The sequence below is a fragment of the Nicotiana attenuata genome, unplaced genomic scaffold (assembly GCF_001879085.1).
Source record: "Nicotiana attenuata strain UT unplaced genomic scaffold, NIATTr2, whole genome shotgun sequence".
Classification (NCBI taxonomy): Eukaryota; Viridiplantae; Streptophyta; class Magnoliopsida; order Solanales; family Solanaceae; genus Nicotiana; species Nicotiana attenuata.
The window spans coordinates 468,050-491,882 of NW_017670681.1; the positions used below are offsets into that span (position 1 = coordinate 468,050).

At 41.6% G+C, this 23,833-nt stretch overlaps 1 protein-coding gene across 1 annotated transcript; it reads right to left on the reverse strand.

Moving 5' to 3' along the window:
- Window positions 1-8,702: 8,702 nt before the first annotated feature.
- Window positions 8,703-11,952, reverse strand: LOC109242242 (protein SIEVE ELEMENT OCCLUSION B-like). The gene is made up of 7 exons (XM_019409095.1): window positions 11,659-11,952; window positions 11,436-11,558; window positions 10,813-11,261; window positions 10,596-10,708; window positions 10,248-10,390; window positions 9,678-10,163; window positions 8,703-9,580 (listed from the first exon to the last, which is right to left on the reverse strand). The coding sequence occupies exons 1-7, from the start codon at window positions 11,884-11,886 to the stop codon at window positions 8,963-8,965; spliced, it is 2,160 nt and encodes a 719-aa protein (XP_019264640.1). The 5' UTR covers window positions 11,887-11,952; the 3' UTR covers window positions 8,703-8,962.
- Between the last annotated feature and the right edge of the window lie 11,881 nt (window positions 11,953-23,833).

Here is a 23,833-nt window from a genome sequence, read left to right on the forward strand (position 1 = left end):
AGAGTTGCGGTGCATGATCTTAAACTGCTGACATGTCTCGGCCATCAAATGACTATTGAGATTGGCACCATTATCTGTGATGATCACCTTCGGGATCCCAAACCGGCATATGATATTTAATGCACGAAATCGACAACTGCCTTCTTAGTCACAGATTTGAAGGTTTTTGCCTCCACCCATTTAGTGAAATAATCAATAGCTACCAAAATGAATCTATGTCCATTTGATGCTGCTGGCTCAATCGGTCACGCTGAATCTGACATTGATGACATTTGCGCACGAAACTGATGCAATCCCGTTCCATAGTAAGCCAATAATACCCTTTTAATTTCCACTCATATGAGGTCCGCAAACTCCCGCATGTCTACCATGATAGAAAAATCCGCTTGCCAAGCGTCGAATGCTCTCTTTTGATCCCGTAGCCTGTGTCGGGTATACTCCCATCCGGAGATATTCTTTGCCAAGGTGGCCAAAGCGTCAGCAACCTCATTGTGCATCCTCGTTGCAAGCACTGCCGGTATGGTATGAGCTTCAAGTCCCGTGTTTCCCACTCTCCCTGAATCTGGTGTACAAGAAGAGGTGGGCGCCTGATTGCTGAAATTGAAAAGTATTCCCTTGTTCTTTAGGTGGGCGCCTGATTGCTAAACTTGAAAAGAATTCCCTTGTTCTTCAGGTGGGCGCCTGATTGCAACAAAATAAACGACAAAGAAAATTTCTGCCCCTGTTTCAATCAAAGAAAACTTTGTTAATGTATAATGGTGATTAGCTGCTGGCATTCTTGTTGGCCATGCTCCCGCTTCCGACTTCACCCTGACTTGCTTCCTGGATTTGCTTTGGCTTGCCACGATTTCCCAGTTAACTTTCAATCCTCTGATCTCGATGACCCACATGTTTTACTTCATCTTGCTGTTTGGTGTTCCTGTTCCCTTCTTGTGAACCTTGCCTCTTCCTTGCAAACATCTGATTATTCCACTGATTCTTATTGGTCCTTCATGTTTTACTCTCTTTTGACATGTCTCCACCTTGTTGTGCCACCCAACTGGGAAGCTGGTAGTTAGCTTTGACATCCTTCTTTTGTTTTTGAATAGAACTGACACTGAAACGTCTTATAGACAAATTTCAAGAAAATGAAATGCAATGACCTCGAAGGTTTTGAGGATAGAAAAACTCTGAAAATGAATGAGCTGTAATGAAGAGAAAAGGACAGGACTTATCTGAGTGGAAAGGCTGATTCTATTGATCGTGCCATGCATTTTGGATCCCAGCCTAGTCTGTCCAAACAATANTTGAAAAACCAAATCAAACCATCTTTAACCCCATCTGAGTCAAGGATAACTTCAAGAAAAGAAAAACCTCAGAAATCAAATCAGAACCTAATGGAACAGTAAATGTCTATGAAATTCTTAGCCGTATTAATTTTCTGTATTTTCCACTCTCCAGTCTCCCTTGAAAGGCACTCTTAGGATGCTTTTCTAGGCAAAGGACTAGGGCAGACCTTAGGATTTTAATTTGCCCCTGTAGTCCCTTTCCAATTTCCATTTTTAGCTTAACAGTCCTTCACTTTTTGACTTGTTACCCAAGCTAAACCATTACAAGTCTGAAATTCAATAAAAACCCCCCACTAGAAGCTTCCTATTTCTGTCGATAAAAGATTCCTTAGGTGAATTACCCCGATTACCCCTTTCAATTACTGTATTTACCCCTGAACCTCAAATGGGTTATGGGTCAATGACCCAAAGGTTGAGTCCAATTAAACCCCCAGCCCAAACCTGAACTTAAAAACAATCAAAACACGTTGCTGGATTAAATGGAAACAAGATGAGAACAGAAGCAATTCGAGTAACCTATTTTCAGGAAATCCAATTGTGGCAACTAACATTAACGAAATTGACACTAAATTTCTAGCAGCCTGTCTATACTAATTAAAGAAAAAGAAAAATTCTTAAAACTAAGATGCATGTACAGGATGACTTTAATACTAGGAAAGCAAACAAAATTGAAAGAAGAGAGGGAAGCAGATGACAAAAATGAAAAATAAAAATGAAAGAAAAGTGAAGAAAAATTAACGAAAGAGAAAAATAAAAGAAGTACCTAAAGAGGCTCAGGTCAGTCTTGAACAAACTCTGAAAGGTCTTTTGATTTTTTTGACCGAAGTAGACCTTAATCTTGTGTTTTCATGTGAAACACACGACTAAGGTCCAGTACGGTCTAAATTCTTCACCATCCCATTGAACTTTGAGTTAGATGAATTAGGGCTTTTGCCCTCTGATTCGATATTTGAGGAGCTTCAGGGGTATTTGGAGGAATCTACGTGATGATTTGGAATGAGGCCGGGAAGGAGGTGCTTGGGTGTGGATTTGGGGCTGAATGGCGCCGCCACCTTAAGGTGGTGGATTTTAAGGGCGGCGAGCTAGGGTTTCCACGATTTGAGGCGATACAGTGGGATTTGGGGGAAATGGAGTGTGGTATGGGTATGAAGGAAAGGAGACAGAGCTGCGGTGTAAATTTGAAGGCCATCGGAGACTGGCCGCCGCCGTGGGGCGATTTTCGGCGGCGGCTGGCGGCGGCGTTACAGGGGAAGGGTGAGAGACGAGTGAGGGTGATGGGGGGTCAAAGTACAGGGGTCTTAGGTTATTCGGACATTTTTAAGTTAAAGGGGGGAAGGGTTCCTGGCCGTTCGATGTATTGGATTAAAGGGCTGAGATTGATTTGGTTTTAAGGAACTCAAAACGACGTAGTATTGGCCTGGTACTACGTCGTTTGAGTGGTCTAGGGGACTGGAGGATTGGACCGGGTTGGGGCATGTCTTGGGCTGGTGGTCCGTTTGGGCTAGAGATTTAACTACTAAGCTGGCCCAATTTCCTCTTCCTTTATTTATTTCCTTTTCCTTTTCTTTTTCTTTCTTTTTTGTTAATTTCTTTAAAACTAAAAAGAGAACCTAAATTAATTCCTACATCAAATTATCCTATCACATTGAATTAATTAACCATAACTAATAAATTACCACAAATAATTAAGAAACCAAATTTAAAGGGAAAACTACCAAAATTCCAAAAACTAAATTAAAACAAAAGTAAACTATTTTTTGTGATTTTGTATTTTTTTAAACTCCTAATTACCAATCAATTCCAAAAAGTATGCAAAATTAAACCCTAAAATGCAATGCGCATATTTGTATTTTATATGAATTAAAAATGCGCAAACAAATGCAAACAATTAACAGAAAATGCCACGAAAAATCACAAAATTGCAAAATAATAAAAGAAAATATTTTTGTTTTGAAATTATGGGAGTAATTCATATAGGGCAAAAATCACGTGCTCACAGCTCCAATGTTAGTTTTTCCATCACCTTCAGGTTCTTACACGGTATATTGTGATGTTTCTCGGGTCGGCATCGGGTGCGTGTTGATGCAGGAGGGTAGAGTGATTGCTTATGCTTCTCGTCAGTTGAATCCCCATGAGAAGAACTACCATGTTCATGATTTGGAGTTGGCTTCCATTGTTCACACGTTGAAGATTTGGAGGCATAATCTCTATGGTGTGTCTTGTGAGGTGTTTACTGATCATCGTAGGCTCTAGCACTTGTCCAAGCAGAATGATCTCAATTTGAGGCAGCGGAGATGGTTAGAGTTGCTAAAGGACTATGATATTACTATCTTGTACATCCGGGAAAGGCCAATATGGTGGCCGATGCCTTGAGTAGGAAGGCGGTGAGTATGGGCAGTCTTGCATTTATTCCTGTTGGGGAGAGACCTCTTGCAGTTGATGTTCAGGCCTTGGCCAATCGGTTTGTGAGGCTAGATATTTTGGAGCCCAGTCGATCTTAGCTTGTGTGGTTTCTCGGTCTTCCTTGTCTGATCGTATCATAGAGCGCCAGTATGATGATCCTTATTTGCTTGTCCTCAAGGACAGAGTTCAGCACGGCGATGCCAGAGACGTGACTATTGGTGATGACAGGGTATTGAGGATGCAGGGACGGATATGTGTGCCCAATGTAGATGGACTTCGGGAGTTGATTTTTGAGGAGGCCCATAGCTCGCGGTATTCTATCCATCCGGGTGGCGGAAGATGTATCGGGATTTGAGTCAGCACTATTGGTGGAGGAGAATGAAGAAGAATATAGTGGGATTTGTAGCTCGGTGTCTCAATTGTCAGCAGGTGAAATATGAGCATCAAAGATCGGGTGGCTTGCTTCAGCAGATAAAGATTCTAGAGTGGAAGTGGGAGCAGATCACCATGGATTTCGTAGTTGGACTCCCACGGACATGGAGAAAGTTCGATGCTATTTGGGTGATTGTGGATCAGCTGACCAAGTCAGCGCATTTCATTCCTGTGTGTACTACCTATTCTTCAGAGCGGTTAGCTGAGATTTATATCCGAGAGATTGTTCTCCTGCTTGGTGTCCCAGTTTCCATCATTTCAGATAGAGGTACTCAGTTTACATCGCAGTTTTGGAGGGCCGTGCAGCGAGAGTTGGGTACTCAGGTTGAGTTGAGCACATCTTTTCACCCTCAGACGGACGAGCAGTCCGAGCACACTATGCAGATTGGAGGACATGTTGCACGCTTGTGTCATTGATTTTGGGGGTTCATGGGACCAATTTCTACCGCTCGCGGAGTTTGCTTACAACAACTGTTATCAGTCGAGTATTCAGATGTCTCCATATGAGGCTTTATATGGGAGGCGGTGTAGATCTCCAGTAAGTTGGTTTGAGCCGGGCGAGGCTAGGCTTTTGGGTACAGACTTGGTACAGGATGCTTTGGACAAGGTGAAAGTGATTCAGGATCTGCTTCGTACAGCAGTCAAGACAAAAGAGTTATGCTAACAGAAAGGTTCGTGATGTGTCTTACATGGTCGGGGAGAAGGTTCTACTGAAGGTTTCACCCATGAAGGGTGTTATGAGATTTGGGAAGAAGGGCAAATTGAGCCCTCGGTTCATTGGGCCTTTTGAGGTGCTTCGAAGGATTGGGAAGGTGGCTTATGAGCTTGCCTTGCCACCTAGCTTGTCGGGGGTGCATCCGGTATTTCATGTTTCTATGCTACGGAAGTATATTGGCGATCCTTCCCATGTTTTGGATTTCAGCACGGTTCAGTTAGACGGTGGTTTGACTTATGATGTGGAGCCAGTGGCTATTTTGGTGCGGCAGGTCCGAAAGTTGAGATCAAAGGATATAGCTTTAGTGAAAGTGCAGTGGGGAGGTCGGCGCGTGGAGGAGGCTACTTGGGAGACCGAGCGGGAGATACGGAGCAGATATCCACATATGTTTGAGGTTCCAGGTATGTTTCTAAACATTTGTTCAAGAGGGGAAGGATGTAACGACCGGGCCAGTCGTTCCAAGAGTTATAGCCCCGTTTCTCCCATTTCTACTTCTTTATGTGTTGTTCAGCTATATTGTATGGTATCGGGTTGTTTGGTTCGGGTTCATAGTAGTTTTGGAGAGGGATGAGACACTTAGTCTCTTATTTAGGAGTTCAAGTTGGAAAAAGTCAACCGGATGTTGACCTATGAGTAAACGATCTCGGATTGGGATTTTATGGTTCGGATAGCTCCGTTAGGTGATTTTGGACTTAGGACCGTGTTCAGAATGTAATTTGGAGGTCCGTGGTAGATTTAGGCTTGAATTGGCGAAATTGGAAATTTGGCGTTTCTCGGTCGTGAGTGAAAAGTTGATATTTGGGTCGGGATGAAATTCTGGAAATTTGAGTAAAATTTCAGGTCATTCGGACGAGGTTTGATAGGTTTCGGCATCGTTTGCGGAATTCGAAAGTTTAGAAGTTCTTAGGTTTGAATCCGAGGGTGATTTGGTGTTTTGACGTTGTTTGGAATGTTCCGAAGGTTTGAATAAGTTTGAATGGTAGTATATGACTTGTTGGTATCTTTGGTTGAGGTCTCGAGGGCCTCGGGATGAATTCGGATGGTTAGCGGAAGAGTTGGAAGTTGGTTTGAGCAGCTGAAGTTGGTGCTTATGCTATTTTCGCACCTGCGGATTGGGGACCAGAGGTGCGAGGTCTGCAGAAGCGGAGAAGGACCGCAGGAGCGGATGTTGGACTACATCTGCGAGCCCGCAGGTGCGAGGCTTGGGGCACAGGTGCGGAAGCTGGGGATTTAAGTGAAATGCGCAGATGCGGCGTTTGGACCGCATGTGCGATCCCACATGTGCGTAAATTTGGCCGCAGGTGCGAAAATGCCTGGGCAGAAGTATAAATTAGACCCTTCGCGAAATTTCGCCCATTCTTCACCATTGTTGGCAGCTTTGGGCAGTGATTTTCAAGAGGAAATCAAGGGGTGTCGGTGAGGTAAGCTACTTGTCTTTATTATTTGTGTTTGTGATGATTTTCCTACTGTTTAATTATGGAATTAGTGGGAACTTGGGGTGAAGTTGAAGGGGCTAGAACTTGAGTTTTGGAGAGTTTTGATTGAGGATTTGAGGTGTCAAATGGAGTCGGATTTTGATAAATCTTGTATGTATGGACTCGTGAATAGAAGGAGTTTCTAATTTTATGATTTTTGTCAGATTCTGAGATGTGAGCCCGGGGGCCGGGTTTGGGTGAATTTCAGGATTTTGGATTGACTTGATATATTTTCGTTTGATTGATTCCTTGGCCTATATTGATTGCATTGTATTGCTTTTGGTTAGATTTGGGACGTTTTGAGGCTGATTCCAGAGGCAAAGGCGTAGCGGAGTAGGATTTGGCTTGGTTTGAGGTAAGTAACGCTTCCAAACTTGGTTCTGAGGGTTAGAAACCCCAAACTACGTGTTATGTAATTTATATTGAGGTGACACAAATGCCAAGTGACGGGTGCGTGGGCGTGCACCGTGAGAATTGTGGCCTGGTTCATTCCATGGTACCGCTTATTTACTCTTTCTTGTTGATATATGTGTTGTGATTTTATGATTAAGGAAATGAACTGTAAATCAAGCTAATTATCATGTTAGGGCTTCACGCCAATACAGTTGAGATTCGAGTGGTCGTTTCTTGCTGTCATCTCATTAGTTTCATTGATATTCTGTAGTCAGTCTTGTTCATGCATATCATATCATGTCTCTGTCTCAGTGGTTATTATTTGGCACATCATATCATTGTTCCGGGCTAGTTTCATGGCATTGTGAACCCATGTGTGTAAGTCTGGAGAGTGATGACTGAGTGAGACCGAGAGCCTGATTATGAGTGACAGTGATGGGATCGGGCTGCACACCGCAGTGGATATATTGATGATTATGACAACGCTTGGGCTGTAGGAGCCCTTTCGGAGTCTGTAACACACCCCTAGTGAGCGCAGATGATATTTGAGGAATGGATTTCCCTGGATATGGATTTGTCTGAAGTATTGGTACCTGGAGATAAATTTTTCCTCAGGGTTGGATTACCCTTGTTCCTCGGTACCGGTTGACTTGCAGTCAGTGTTGTATATGTTCCGGGATGGATTCCCTGGGCCGGATGGCCATATGCGGTACCGAGTGGTTGAGCACTTTAGACTGGGAGCACACGGTGCATTTTCATGCATTTTTGGCATTGACATGTAGAGATTTGCTGAGCTTTATACTTCAAATTGTTCGGATTGGTATTTGCTTTAGTACTGTTGAGTTGAATAATTGAATTGCCAGCATGCCTACTTTACTGTACAGCTTAACTGTGTTATAATTGCTGAGGTTTAGTTCGTCACTACCTATCAGTCCATAGTTTGGACTTGTTACTTACTGAGTTGGTGTACTCACGTTACCCCCTGCACCTTGTGTGCAAATCCAGGTATCTCAGGCCACAGTTGCGGCCGTTAATTATTCCAGTTGCAGATTTTCACCGGAGATAGCAAGGTAGTTGCCTGGCGATCGTAGTCCCGCCTTTCTCCTTCTTTATCTTCCTTCTAGTATATTTTGGCTACTTTCAGACTATTTTGGTCTTGTTATATTTCGGATCAATTGCAGTATTGCTCATGACCTAGTGACACCCTAGGTCGGGCTTTTATTTCCGCATTTTAGTTTTGACTTTATAACTTTTATGGAAATTTCAGTTGAAAAAGGTTGTTATTTAAATTTTAAAGAAATGTTGAACTATCTTGGAAATGTGTCGGCTGGCCTAGTTCCATGATAGGCTCCATCACGAGCGGGCTGATTTTGGGGTCGTGACAGCTTTACTTCTTGTATTTCCATTATGAGTCTCTAGCTTATTTATGTTAAAGTCTTGTAACTTTGATTTTTTTTTATTAAGCATTATTAGGAGGATCAAGTAGTCTAACTTTCAAGCAAGAAAATAATTTTCTGTATTGGTTTCTCTCCCCTTAGACACCATGTTGCCTTTCTGTAATAGCTTGCATTAATTCAATCAAGTTTTCTTTCATTATCATTTTCTTTTCTGTTCTCTCAATTACTCTTGACATCGGTTTTCTCGTATGGCACTAACAGTCTCGTCTAGCGTACGGAAGGGACCCCAATTAGCGGATAATAACCGCACGAACATCGGTTGCTTAGCCTTACGTCGCCCTTCCAAGACATCTCAGGAAGGCGCCGCGTAACAAATCACATGATCACTTGATGTCAAGAAAAACAAAGTAATTTCCCTTGTTCCTGTGCCTCTATGTGTATCAATGTTCCATTCTTTACCATCATACTGATGAAGCATTTTAGTCAATGAGATCGTTTATAGAATAGGAGCGGGTATGACTTATGACAACCCCATAACAAGGAAACTCTTCAATGGAAGTTAGAAAAAAAGACCAAAGTAACGTGCCTCAATTTCATGACCTATAAATTATTACACACTCAAATAGTAGTCTAGAGCTGATCAAAGACATACTTTGAGAGCTAGACAATTACATACAACACATGACTTACATATAGTAAAAGAAAAGTGGTACAAAGACCGACTATTATTTTGGACAACAAAGATGAAAACTCCTTAGCATAGAAACTAAGGAACCACATTACTATATAACAAGCAATAGATTGAATAGAGACAACCCCTCAGTCAGTGCAGCAACGGTACATGAAAAACCTCTCCATTGGCCTTCCACATTCTGCACACACTATCATTTCTGGAATATCACCATCAAGTCCGGGTAGAATTAAGCGATTGCAGTGCTGAGGAGTGTGCAACTGCAAGAAATAATCTATAAGTGCAGGCACAAATCCCTTTTCTCTAGCATCTTCCTCCCAAACAGTGTAATCATCTAATGTTTTGGTGATTATCTGACTTTTGGCTCGTGCCATTTCGAACGATCCTCTGCTTATAAGTGCCCAACCTTGATCGCTTCCATCAAAACTCAGCATTGTCAACACTTCTTGCATAATTTTATCTTCTTGGATTGTCTTTCCAAGTTGCATTTTAGAGTAAAACATGCTCTCTATTCTTGTCCAAAAGTACCAAACTGATGTTAAGTCCATCAAACAATAGCTCAGATTTTCTGCTGTTACTATACTGTTGATCCTTCGAACTCGTTCCTTGTTGTTGCTCTTCCCGACATACATCATTAGTAGATCAATCCCAGCTCTCTGTGCTACACTTCTTGCTGATTTCGTGAAACTACGGATCCATTCTATGTCTTCTCCTCCATATAAACAGATAAACTTCCCACTCGTCATCTGATTGCCACATTATAAAACCAAGATTTTTATTACAATTAGTACATGGATGTGAGTATAAACATAAAATAGCAAGGGACTTTTGTTGTAAGCTTACCCATTCAATTAAATTCTGATCAATGCCATCGACGACTAGCTCAAGACGCCAAGATTCCACGCTCCACAAAGCTTCCTCTTTGGAAATAGTGAAAGGATAGGCCAAATTTCCCCAAATCCAAGCCATGTGAATAGCATTTGGACAAGCCACTTTACCCTGTTGTGGATCCAAGGTTACAAGCATCATTTTCTTGGAGAAATGCCACCTTTCTTTGACAAACTTGACAATTGCTGGCTCTAACAAGGAAGGATGGTGCAATGTGTACCACGGCATTATTGCTTGCAGCTCCTTAAATTTCATTTCCTGCTCTTCATTCCACCCCCTTGATCGATCCACAATCGGAAGCCACACTATTTCGTATTGAAGTTCTGGCCTTGCCCTCGATTCAGTGTAGATATGAGACAGTACTAACAGCTCTTCAGGGCTGGCGTCAAGATCAGACAGCAGAAGCAGAACAGTCTTTCTTCTAAGCACCTCAATACTAGCCTGAAATCAAGGAAAACATAATCTTTAACACAGGAAAAAACATTATCTTTCTTTCAGGTTAAAAGAAGTAAAATTTGAACGTACCCTCGTGTGAGTGGTTCCTACTTCAAGTGGGAGTAAATCGTCCTTGATATAAATCATTCCCCTGTTTATCTTCATGTTGTCAAATTGAGTTGTCTCAAAGAGGTGCACCAGCATCTGATAGTACTCAACGTGCATCTTCTCCTCTGCATGGAATAGATATAATTAAGCCCTTTAGAAAAATTCAGTTCTAGTATAAATCATGGTTTTGTTACTTTATGATGATTTCTTGACTCCTTGTGAAGGATTTTGAAGTTTCAATTTCACTAAGATACTTTATTATGTATCTTAATCTGTCACTTCTCTTCCATTTTCTTGTATATTTACGATTTGATGATTAAATATACTCACGAATATGATGATAGCAACGCTCTAATTCAGCTTTCAGGTGATCGCTTATGTTTCTCAGCTTGTGAGTGGAGCTTGACATTTCCCATGTGTCTGATGTGGTAGCTGCTATCATCCTGCATTATATCCATTTGTTTTCGTGTAGTGTTGTTACTTCCATTTGAACCAAATTAAATTCGTACAAAAAAAATAGAAATATTGTGGTTAAAAGGAGGCTTACTCATAGTTCATTCCAAGAAGGCTAGTAAGTTGAGAAGCACAGGCAACAATACTTTTAATGGTCCAATAAACAGCACTAGGAATGTGGGAAATAGCAACAGACAAAGGTGGTTGATCTTCAGAGATGTACTGAGAAGGAAGCCTCTTGAATTCAATTATACGTTTGGTTACTTCCAAAATGGCCTTGATAAGTTCGTTGATGGCATCAAATCGCGACTTGAGGGAAGCATGGTGTTCCATAATATCTGGTAGCTGTTTCAAGAGAGCCACAGATTTTGCCAAGGGATGAGTAGCAAACATCTGAGACACCAGCCAGAATTCACCATAGGTAATGGCAAATGCTGCTAATGATAGCACGAGTTTTGCGTCCCATTGGTAGCCAGAGAGCATAGCTAAAATTGCCATTGTTGTTGAATGAGTATCCCCTCCACCTGAACACTTGCATGTCAACTGCAATTACATTTTGTAAAGGCAAACGTGTTATAGCCATAAAAGAATAATCAAATAAACATGCCAGTTTTTATTTTATGGTATCATATATGTTATAAATTCGTGGGGATTACAAAAGGACAGACTAAAAAGTAAAGTGTTTTAGAAAATGGGACACAAGTTATATTAATCAACCTCGCAAGAGACTTTGTGTATGATATAAGCCAATCCTTCGAGTATGCCATCAAAGGCAAGTGATGCCTTTTCTTCTAACTTCAACGCTTCAATGTTGGCTTCATGGTGCTGATCAGTAGTGCCCTGAAAACATATAGCATTGCAAACAAAAGTTAAGAAAACAAAACGTCATTCTTTTGACAAGAAATGTGTTCATGTAATTATCAAGCTAAGAAAAAATTACATGTAGCACGCCATCAATGCCAGCAGGGTAGGCATGTTGAAAAATCTCCTCGACGACATGGAGGATGATTTTAACATCAACTTCGCGACCATCAGGATTGTGAGTATCAAGAATTTTCTTGGACATAGCATGATCATCAGACATTGAGAATACTGGGCGTTCTCGCCTCGCCATTTGCTGCGCAGGTTTACCATGATGAGCAGCTGGCACTAAAGCACGACTTGCCATTTTCTTGGGGGTTTTAGTTTGGTTTTGAAGAAGAAAAGAGTGGATTTAATTTACTGGCTTTGGTTGGATGATGTTAACTGAAGCATGCATGCAAGCTATATATAGTGAGGAGAAAGATGAGAATAATTTAAGGGGGAGGAAAAATGTAAATGAATCGAGTACCTTGCTTGTAAAGAGGGTGTAATATGCTAAAGCATTTCCGAATTTAATAAGGTAGTAATTATTACACTACATATGGTGGTCCCTTAGAAATTTTCTTTACAGGGTTAAAGCATATAATACTTTTTCATTTGATTATTACAAGTTGTACAAGTCCTAGATTTTGATGTTACATTCGAAAGATTGTTCTCTATTGTTGATCTTGAAGAAGAGTTATCACTGACTTTTCTTCTAAATGAGAAGTGTTGATCACAACCGTTTGTTATTCCGTATATGCAACAGGAGTCCTCTTAAAATTGATTTTGGTCATTAGTTAGGCTACTCCCCTATTGCATAATTAGATTATCAAGGAAAGAATACCTGATATAGGTTAAACGCTTGAGGGAAGTAATAGCCCGTTTGGCCAAACTTCTAAAATCAACTTATTTTGAGAAGTGCTTTTATTAAAAGTACTTTTAAAAAAAGTACTTTTGGTGGGAAGTAGTTTGTGTTTGGCTAATTAATTAGAAAAGTACTTTTGAGCAGTAATTAGTGTTTGGTCAAGCTTTTGAAAACTGCTTCTAAGTGTATTTTTCTCAAAAGTGTTTCTCAAAAAAGTGCTTTTGGAGAGAAGCTACTTTTTCTGCTTCTCCAAAACTGCTTCTGCTTCTCCTCAAAAGCACTTTTTTTCCTTCCAAAAGCTTGACCAAACACCTCAATTTTTTGCCAAAAGTGCTTTTGGCCCAAAAAAGCACTTCTGGCCAAAGAAAAAGCTTGGCCAAATAGGCTATAAGAGGCAAAGAACATAAATCCTCATTCTACCTGCTTTTTTCCTCTCAAAAGTCAGTTTGTGGGGTAATTAGCAGTTGTCTCATAGTAATTAATTTTAGAACTTATCAATGAGGACGACATGCATTATCACCGCATGCGAGTCGGGGGCGAAGCTATTCTTGTAAGGGTGGTCAATTGATCATCCTTCGTCTTTAACTATCCTTTCGTTGGAAAAATTACATTATGTATATAAGTAAAATATTAGGTTTTAGAGGTATATAACATATATTGATCACCCTTTATCAGGAATTGTTTTTACTTCTTTTACTTTGAACACCCTTAGAAAAATTCGTGAACTGCCACTGCTGAGATTTATTATTTGAAGATTGCAAATAGTTATTTGTTGAAAGCTAACAAGCCAATTATAAAATATATCCGGACGAATGCAAACCATGGTGCCAGCTTTCTGGCAAACGAAAGGCACAAATATAAAAGATTTACTAATATGGGAAGATGAGACCAAGGAATAAGTATATAGAGTTTTTTCTCCTAACAGATTTAAGTCGTATCAGTTATGAAAGATTTTAAAAATTTGTAGTCTTTTCCAATTTACCAAAAAGGTAAATAGTGAGTAGTTATTTTAGGAGGAAATATGGTCAAATTTATCCTTTTACTGTCGAAATCGGAGAAACTTTAACCTCTATTAAACTTTTGAACTCATATTATTGCGTCATTCGAAAAAGCCCTTTATATATACACACTTGACCCCTAAATAAGCTCCAACCGTTCAACATGAAGGTAATTCTAAATTATAGTCAAAAATTAAAAGGATCAATTTGAATCATTTTTCTTGAAGAATTGGAGCAAAGGACTCTACCAATTTCAAACTAAAGCTCCATTAATGCAAGCGCAATACAAAGCAAGTTGGAGACGTGAAGGGTATGAATGGACCAAAAGTATTATTGAGAATAAAATCGAGCAATTTTAGATAGTATATAGGCAATTTGAGCATTTTTCCCATTTTAGAAAGAAGAAAAAGAAAAGATCTTCAACATTTTCGTTTCAAACAGACAAATCATGAATAGTTCTCTGATCTAAGTTCATCTTGCCTTATCGTGATGAAGGTAATATATATCCTAATTTAAGTTATAACAATTGTAAAAAGCTTTCAACAATCTTCTTGTTATGTTATACCTCGCATTCTTACACGAATAATTTTCTTAGCAATTGGAATTGAAAAAAGAAAAAGAGCTTACTAAAAAATTCCGTTGAAAGAGTGTTTTGATTAATCTAATTTGATTCTCCAAACTCGTGCATTAAAAAAGTGCCTTAAAAAAGAGCATTACTATTGACTACGTAGAAGATCGGAAGGTGTAGGTGGACCTTCACTCTTTTATGTTACTTCTATCTATTATATGTGTATGTAGTTTATGTTATATATTTCCTCCGTTCACTTTTATTTGTCCACTGTACTAAAAATATATTTTTACTTTTACTTATCAATTTTCGTAAATCAAAAGGAAAATTAAAATTCTTTTCTTGTTTTACCCTTATCATTAACTACTCATTCCCCAAATCATTTCCCAAGACTTTTTAAAATGATATCATTATTATGGGTATTATAGTAAAATATGTACTTCATTTATCATTTTTAAGGGGAATGTTAAATCCGTTGTGGACAAGTAAAAAGTGAACGCAGGGAGTACATTATCAGTGTAAGGAATTTTACACTATCATATTATTTTTATCTGTTTTAGTAGGTAATCTATCTTATTTTTAAGATAAAATATTTATATGTTAAGAAGGCTTACTTATAGATATTCTTTAATTGATATAATAGTGTGATTCTTTTTTTTTTTAAATAACTTTAAAAAACTCCTGTTTGTATTGTCCCACACTCACCCCACTTAGTGAGGGGCTCCTAACAAGACTAGATTTAATTAGACTACCACTTGTCCCTTTAGGGGACATCCCAATTTTAAAAAAAAAAAAAAAAAAAAACAACCACTTTGATACTTTAACTTGTGTCATAACTTTATACTCCTAGGTCTAATCCAAATTGTAAGTTGTCTACTCCAAGTAACGGATCATAAACTTGGAATATTAAAATATTTGCAATGAGCTTCTTGTGTATAGGTTTTTCTTCTTTTTGTTTCTTCTTTTGTGTTAATAAAGTTAAGTGAAAAATTGGGAACAACGAGCATGTTTCATGTGCTAAGATTGCTTAATTTCCAAGGGGATTTTGGAATACGAGGATTCCTCGATTTATTATCTTTAATAAACTTACCTACAGATAAGAAAGTTAAAGAAAATAAAGCTGGAGTACTATTTTCCAAGATTCTTTTTGTCTATTTCTCTTGAGTCCATTTTCTAAACGTAATTGAAATGTATTCCATTTGAACGAAAGAGAAAAGGTAAATAATTACTCTAAGTGTTTATACCAAAGTCCAAACAAATCAATTTAACCTATATAAACAAAAATAATAGCAAAAATATCGTATAAAAATTAGTTAAGTGATAAGTGCGTATACGGTCAGACCGATCTCTATAACAATACCTTTATATAACTGTCATTTACCAAAAAAGTCAAGTTTTTTTCGGAATCAATTTTTATGTTATGTTATTATATATGTCATTATGTCCTCTATATAGCAACACTTTATTATAACACCCAAAAAATATTAGAGCAAGCGAGACTGTTATAAAGAGGTTTGACCAGATAAGAGTTTTTGTTTACCAATTTGATATAAACAGTAAATTGTAAGATTAGTAGAGTGCCTTAACTTTGAAGTTTGGACGTAATTATGTGACGATAGGAAAGAGGATGAAGTGGTACGTCACTTTGTATAAAGTAAAAGATCTTGCTATACTAGTTTTCTAAATTCTATAGAGAAAGCAATTCTACTCTCGAGACTCCAAGGTAAGCACAGTGCAAAAAGTCTCTGGGAAGACGCAAAGAACACATGTCCTCAGTACATTTGTTTTCCTGCAAAAACCAGTTTCATGGACTAATAAGCGTTTGACTAAAAAATGTTATACCTTTCTGTTAAACTAATTAAGTAAATGATAACAGGTAAATTCCAGTTAAATATAATAAGTCCTAGATCAAAGATTGATGGGTAATAATAACCTAGAAACCGCATTCAAAGCTATTAAAAGCCAAAAGGAGATTTAATGATATTCTTGTGAATAAATGAGGGAATGAGGACGAGCAATAAATATCGTGAATGGCAATAGCTGTAAATAAAGAGAATAATTCACCCAAATGTATAACGAGGTGGATGATTCTCTGACAATGATGTAATTAAGATAACCAAACTTGGGAATATCAAATACTTTATCGGATTTGACGTGGGAAAGCTTAGAACAACACGGCAAATCCAATCTTGTATAAAGATAAAGTTTCTAGTTATGTGGGAGTCAACTTTTCTAGAGAGAGCTTATCAAGATAAAAAAAACTAGGTACCCCTTCTTTCTCTCTCTATTCCTACTTATATGGGATATTCCCCTTACCTACCGAAAGTACAAATACAGAGAATATTCCTCTGAATATTCTTTAGAAATATCTTATTGCTAAACTAGCCGTTTTGGCCGATCTGAGTGCTCGACCTCAACATTCGCTGCTCGGCTCGCCAGTGTTGCTTCTTAAGCATGACCTCGGCCTAATTGACTCTTGATTTCCCTATTTCTGGCGAGGTCCCTTCGGTTAGATTTTGACCCATATAGTTACTCCCTTCGCCCGTCGGGGTTGTTTTTGGACGAGCTCGGTGGGCGGACTTCGCCAGTTGCAATTTTGAAAAATCTGAGCACATTGGCGAGGTGATGACGTGGCACTTCAAGAGCCACACCTGACTGTTACGTCAGTTTGAAACGACAACATTTCATCATGCGTCATTATGGCGATGTTCCCAATACGTTACATCGTTTTCTGCGCCTCTTCCGTTTCAAAATTAATGAGGCGGCGTTTGGGCTTTCTCGATTGGGGTGCCCATATTCTTATAAATAGGGATAGGTATTCTTCATTTGAACGGTTGCATTTCTAGAGCCTTTGAAACCTGAGTTTTTCCTTCTTCAAGTTTCCAGCATTTGTGTTTTCTTTCTCCCTTCAGCATCTTCTGCTATTGTCATCTCCTTCATCTTTGTATTTCCTTCTCGCATACAATCAGGAGAATGGCTAGTGCTTCCTCTGATCATGTAACATTGGTTGTGGACGTACCACCTCATGAAGAAGGAGCAGCCATGGTAGAAGATGAAAACTTCCCACCGTGGATGAGATAATTCCATGTTCGGGGAAGGCTAGGTCAGACTTCGAAAACCCACCTGAGGGTGAACCTGAACCCGTCGTTTCTGAGATGAATGCGGTGGTGATTGCTGCATTTAGGGCTAAGTGGCGAATCCCGGCCCACGTTGAAATCATCCCTGCTGGTAGTGATGTAGTGCAAATACATCGCCCAGGGTACTGCGGCATTTTACGCATACCCGTTCGTCATTGGCTACACACTTCCTCTTCCTTCCTTGGCTGAGGATTTTTGCCATTTTTACAACGTGTGCCCAGCTCAGCTCTCTCCGTACATATACAAGCTTTTCCTTATGCTTATTAAGTATACGGAGCTGGCCGACCGTGGTATTTCTCTCCGCCATCTGCTTCACCTCTTCGCCCCAAGTTTTCATAGGGGCACGATGATTCATATACGCCACCGTGGGACCAAGGGATTAGTGGTGAAGATGGACGATAAAACTAGTCGTCGCTTCTGGAAAATTTCTTCTACGTGAAGACAGAGCACGTGGTATCAAACCCCAGTGGATTCCCCGAGGAGTGGAACTTTGCTCGTAAGTGTTTTTCTCCCAATTGACTTCGTTGTTTATTTTGGGAGATCTAATCATTCTCCTTCTCTTTTTGCAGCTGAGCGGGATCCTCCTTCGCCAATCGTTGACATTCGCGACTGGGTGAGTGAGATTTTGCCTCACATTATGGGGATTCGTGAGTGGTCGCACTTTAATGAGAGATTTGGTCGTAGACCTGCGGCCGGTGAGTTATCTTTGACTTTGATTGTTCTGACCTTTATATCGTCGTTTATATCATGTCTCTTATTCATCTTTCTTCGTTTGTAGGTCGGAGGGCTTCAAGGAGGGCGAGGGCTCCTACGCTTGCTTTTCCCCAGTTGGCTATTTCGGCCGAGCCTATACTCGCTGTGGCTTCAAGTGAACCTGCTCAGGCCGCCGCTATTCCTCAGACCCCTGTCTCGCACGGCCTAGTCGCTAGGTTGCTGCCACACTAGGGGAAAATCTGGCTTCTACACTGTTTCACTTGGTCGATGAGTCAGACCAGGGCGAAGATGGAGAGGCTCCACTAAAAAGGCAAAGGGTAGAGGCTGATAGGAGAGTGGTCGGAGAGGAGCCGGTGGGGAGTGGACTTGAGTTGACCATGGCTGAGCCGAGGGGCGGTGTGTCCTTGGATGTAGAGACCGCTCCTCCTTCGGACGTGGAGATCACCTCCGTCGAAGAAGGAGGGCGACCAGAAGTGGCTGTGATCACTCCTCGGAGTGGTCTGTCAACATCAAGGCAGGCCAACATTCCATCTTCGGTTGAGGAGAGGGCGAAGAGAGCATCATAGATGATTACAAATTAGGCTCCGATGTCGATCCCGATGAGGTGAGGATATTCAACGAAGGGCTTACACAAGTGGAGGTAAGAACAGATGGATCCTCTCGCTCGATCGTAATTCCTTTGGATTGCAATTTGTTGGAGGATACGGTGAGCATGATCCCCTCCTTTGCTCCTCTTTGCTCTGTTGCCAAAAATAGGACCCTTCAGGCGCTCCGGGATTCCGACCTGTCACTGGGCATATCCGGGATGGCTCTGAGGGTAAGTTTTTGTATCATTTCTGCAACTTGCGTCTTTTTCTTCTCTTTACTGGTCTTCTTCTCACTCTCTTTTCTTTTTCAAACTTTCATTTTGGAGATCGAGAGTGCCCGCCGAGAAGAGAGGCGGAAGGTCATTTTTTAGAAGATGGCTTCAAAGTATGTTCGTTATCATGACAAGTACCGTGAGATGTGTGCACGACTTAGAGCAGGTGGTAACCCCCAGTCCCATAGAGACGGGTTGGATCAGAAGGACAAGGATCTTGTGCGAACTATTGGTAGATGCAGTGAGCTTGAGGGGTTGCTCAAGGCCAAGGATGAAGAGCTCGAGGTGAGCAAGGGGGTCGTGGCTGAGTGCGTTGACCTTCAAGCTCAAGTGGCAACCTTGCGAGCTAAGCTTGAGCAAAGCTCAGTTAGAGTTTCCGGTCTGAGTAATGAGTTGACTGAGAAGGTGGCCGAGTTGGTGAGGTCCGAGGAGGCTCAGTAGCGGCTGTGGCAAAGGCGGCGGTGTTAGAGAGCGTTATTCGTGTCCTTAGGTCTGACCGTGCAACCGATGTAGAAACGGTCATGCTGAGGGAGACACGGCTTGATGAGCAGATTGGTGGGCTTGAGAAAGAAGTTTTGAGCCTAAGTGAGCAAGTCACTGCCCTTGAGGCTGAAAAGGCACAGTTGTTGGTTCGACCTTCTTCCTCTCGTGCTTCTGCTTTTCCCAACGTTCCTCGTGATTTATAGGAGATGTGGATCCATGCTGAGGCAAAGCTGGACGTAAATAGGAACTTGATGGCGGTGGGGAAGGTTCCTGAGGCCGACTTTAAAGATGCCCGTATTAAGGCATGTGATGCCAGGCTCGCCTGTGGTTATGACCACGCCACGCCGGGGAACGGCGATGATGAAGAGGACTTGGACGGGCTTGCATCCGATCCTTGGTATGACGATGAGTATGCTGATGGCACGAGCGAGGGTGGAGATGGTGCTGCTGGGCCGGGCGGTGAAGGCGGCGATGGCACAGGCGGAGATGATGCAGTGTGATTTTCTTGTACTTAGTTTTTTGCTCTTTTCTCTTTTTCTTCTTTATTTTTGGAGGGGGGGTCTTTTGGCCCTTTGTATGAAATTCTCTATTTTGGAATGGAATGACTATTGTCTTTTTGTTGTATGCTTTTGGCTTTTTTCGTTTTTCTTCGTACAATTTTTCTTTTGTAAGAGTTCCTGACGTAGTTGACGTGATCGAGGTCGAACACTGGTTGATTTGAACAAGGTCGAATGTTAATAAATTTTGAACGAAGTCGAATGTAAATGAATTCGAACGGAGTTGAATGTGAGTCGATTCGAGCGAGGTCGAATATGAGTAAATTCGAGCGAGGTTGAATGTGAGTTGATTCGAGCAAGGTTGAATGTTAGTCGATTCGAGCGAGGTTGAATGTTTGACCCTTTAAGTGATCCGAACGAGGTCGAATGTAAATAAATTTGAGCGAGGTCGAATGTGAGTCGATTCGAGCGAGGTCGAATGTCTGACTCTTTAAGTGATTTGAACGAGGTCGAATGTAAATAAATTCAAGCGAGACCGAATGTGAGTCGATTCGAGCGATGTCCAATGTTTGACCCTTTAAGTTCTTCGAACGAGGTCGAAAGTAAAAGAATTCGAGCGAGGTCGAATGTGAGTCGATTCAAGCGAGGTCGAATGTCTGTCTCTTTAAGTGATTTGAACGAGGTAGAATGTGAGTTGATTCGAGCGAGGTCGAATGTCTGACTCTTTAAGTGTTTCGAACAATGTCGAATGTAAATAAATTCGAGCAAGGTCAATCTTGAGTCAATTCGAGCGAGTCAAATGTTTGACTCTTGGCGTAATGTATGAACTTGGTGGAGATGAAAAACTCGTGTGTTTGCATATTTCTCTTTGTTTATACATTCATTGGAGAAGTTTACATACATTGGAGAAGTTTACATATGTTGGAGTTTTCATGTTTTTCTGAAGTCCTAGTCTATCTAGTCCCTTCATTGGTCGACTTGGAAAAGTGGTGGATAGGTCGAGCGATGAGCTTATACTTAAAATCCGAGACGCTCTCTTCGTCGCCTCGTTAAAAACTCCCCGAGAAAACCCAATTGGGACAAAACTCGGGTAAGGAAAAAAGAGTACGACGTTCCAATTGTTTGGTAGTAATTTGAGGTGGGCGACGTTCCAATTGTTTGGTAGTAATTTTCCTTCCATTGTTTCCAGCTGGAATGACCCTTTGCTTTCCACCGCCGTGATTTTGTAAGGGCCATCCTAATTTGTTCCCAGTTTGCCTTCTCGGGGGTCTTTGCTTGCTTGCGTTTTGGCTTTGAGTACATAGTCCCCGACTTTGAGTGGCCTGATTTTGGTTTTTTGTTGTAGTACTGCTCTGTCTGTTATTTTTGAGCTATCATTCTTATGTAGGCCATGCCTCTTCGCTCTTCGGCTTCATCGAGCTCTTGCCTTTTGTTCTCGTCGTTGCTTGGTCCGCTTTCATTTGAGTATCTCAGGCTGGGCTCCCCGACCTCGATTGGTATCATTGCATCAGTTCCATAGACTAGTGAGTATGGCGTTTCCCCTGTGCTCGTCTTTGGCAAGGTGCAATATGCCCATATCACTTCTGGTAGAACTTCCGGCCACAGTCCCTTGGCGTTTTCTAGTTTCTTTTTCATAATTTTCAACATTGTTTTGTTGGAGGATTCCGCCTGACTGTTACCTGCAGGGTGATATGGTGTGGAGAGCATTCTTATAGATGTACCATTTTTCGAAGAACTTAGCGGTCTTTTTTCCAGTGAACTAGGGACCGTTGTCACAGCTGATTTCTTTGGGGATGCCGAAGAAGCATATGATGTTTCTCCATATGGACGTGATTACTTCTTGTTCGTGTATTTGGGCGAATGCACCTGCTTCACCCATTTGGAGAAATAGTCAGTTAAAACTAAAAGAAATTGTACATTACCTCGTTCAGCCGGGAGGGGTCCGATGATGTCCATTCCCCACTTGATGAAAGTCCATGGAGAAGTGACTGAATGAAGGTGTTCGCCCGCTTGGTGAATCATGGGGGCGTATCTTTGGCATTTCTCGCACCTTTTGACAAAGTCGGCGGCTTCCTTCTTCATCGTGGGCCAATAGTAGCCTGCCCATATGAGGTATCTGACGAGAGCTCGGTTGCCAATGTGAGATCTGCAGTGGCCCTCGTGTATTTCGTCGAGGACGCGCCATGTTTGATTTGGCCTTAAGCACTTTGCTAAGGGCCACCAAATGTTCTTTTGTACAAGTCGTTATCGATGATGCTGTACCTGGCCGCCTGCATTCGAAGCTTCTTGGCTTCTTTTTTGTTGGGTGGGAGCACTCCGTCATGCAAGTATGAGATAATACGATTACGCCAGTCCTTAGTTAGGTTTATAGAGCGTACCTCGTTTGGTCTAGTGATGAATGGAGGAAGTGACCACGCCCCCCTCTCCGGTTATGCTTTTGGTGGCCGCTTCTAATTTGGCAAGGCCGTCCGCTTCGATCTTCTGCGCTCGAGGTATTTGATCGAGCTTGCATTCGTCGAACTCGGGTAATAGTTTGCAAATCTCGGCTTGATATTTCTGTAACCGTCGCTCCTTAATTTGGGAAGTCCTTGTGACCTGATTGATAACGAGTTGCGAGTCGCATCGAAGGATGACTCGCCATGCTCCGTATTTGAGTGCTAATTTTAACCCTGCAATCACGGCCTCATACCCGGCCTCGTTGTTAGTCATATCAGGGCATCGTATGGATTGGCGAACCATTTCTCCTGTTGGGACCTTAAGAACGAGTCCCAGTCCAGATCCTGATGCGTTAGAAGCACCATCGGTGTACAAGACCCATTGGTCGTGTACTTTGGTAGAACTAATGGCGGTTTCCCTTTCGACATCAGACATTATCTTCGCACTGAAGTCGGCGACGAAGTCGGCAAGAACTTGCGACTTTATCGTTGTTTGCGACTGATAGGTTATATCGTGCTCGCTCAATTCTATGGCCCAGTAGGCCAATCTACCCGACAATTCGGGTTTGTGCAAGATACTCCTTAAAGGAAAAGTCATGACCACCTTAGATAGGGTGGCACGAAATGCGGTCTAAGCTTCCGTGAAGCTACGACTAGGGCCAGAGCTAACTTCTCGAGGTGGGGGTACCTCGTTTCAACGTCGACCAAAGTTGTGCTGATGTAATAGATCGGAGATTACGTACCTTTATTTTCTCATACCAGGACTGCACTTACTGTGACATCGGACACAGCCAAGTAGACAAGGAGGCGTTCTCCGGGTTCTGCCTTAGCGAGCAACGGTGGCGAAGACAGGTAGGCCTTCAGCTCTTTTAAGGCGTCGACGTATTTGCCATTCCACTGGGGTCCGTTATCCTTTTTGAGTACGCCAAAAAAATTTGTAGCATCTATCGGAGGACCGCGAGACGTATCTTGACAAGGCGGCTATTCGGTCGGTCAGCTTTTGCACTTCTTTTTTGCTAGTTAGATTTTCTAGGATTCCTTATATGGCCTTGATTTGGTCGGAATTGACCTCGATGACTCGTTGAGATACCAAGAAGTTGAGGAATTTTCCAGATGCCACGCTGAAAGCACATTTCTCGGTGTTTAATTTCATGTCATACCTTCTAAGTATGTTGAAGGCCTCCCTCAAGTGGTCGATATGGTATTCCTTTCTCTTTGACTTGACCAACATGTCATCAATATATACTTCCATGGTCTTGCCGAGTTGATCTTTGAACATTTTGGTCACCAGCCTCTGGTACGTTGCTCCCGCATTTTTTAACCCGAACGACATCACTCTGTAGCAGTACGTCCCCTGATGGGTGATGAAGGTGGTTTTTTCCTGGACCTCATCCTCCATGAGGATTTGGTTGTAGCCCGAGTAGGCGTCCAAGAAACTCAGCAGTTTGTGCCTGGCTGTGGCACTGATGAGTTGGTCGATGTGAGGTAGCGGGAATGAGTCTTTTGGACAGGCTTTGTTTAGGTCTGTGAAGTCCACACACATTCTCCACTTGCCGTTCTTCTTTTTCACTATGACCACGTTGGCGACCCACTGAGGGTACTTCGATTCTCTCATAGAACAGTTCACTAGTAATTTCTTGACCTCTTCACGAACTGCGTCGTTTATTGCAGAGTTGAACTTTCGTCTGATTTGTCTTACTAGGGGGTAAAATGGGT

Excerpts from the sequence above, each read along its gene's own strand:
- LOC109242242 (XM_019409095.1), bottom strand. The coding sequence starts at position 11,886 with ATGGCAAGTCGTGCTTTAGTGCCAGCTGCTCATCATGGTAAACCTGCG. Across the intron at positions 11,559-11,658 it reads GCATTGATGGCGTGCTACAT|GGCACTACTGATCAGCACCA; the intron begins GTAATTTTTTCT and ends ATATGTTTTCAG. Across the intron at positions 9,581-9,677 it reads ATCAGAATTTAATTGAATGG|ATGACGAGTGGGAAGTTTAT; the intron begins GTAAGCTTACAA and ends TGTGGCAATCAG.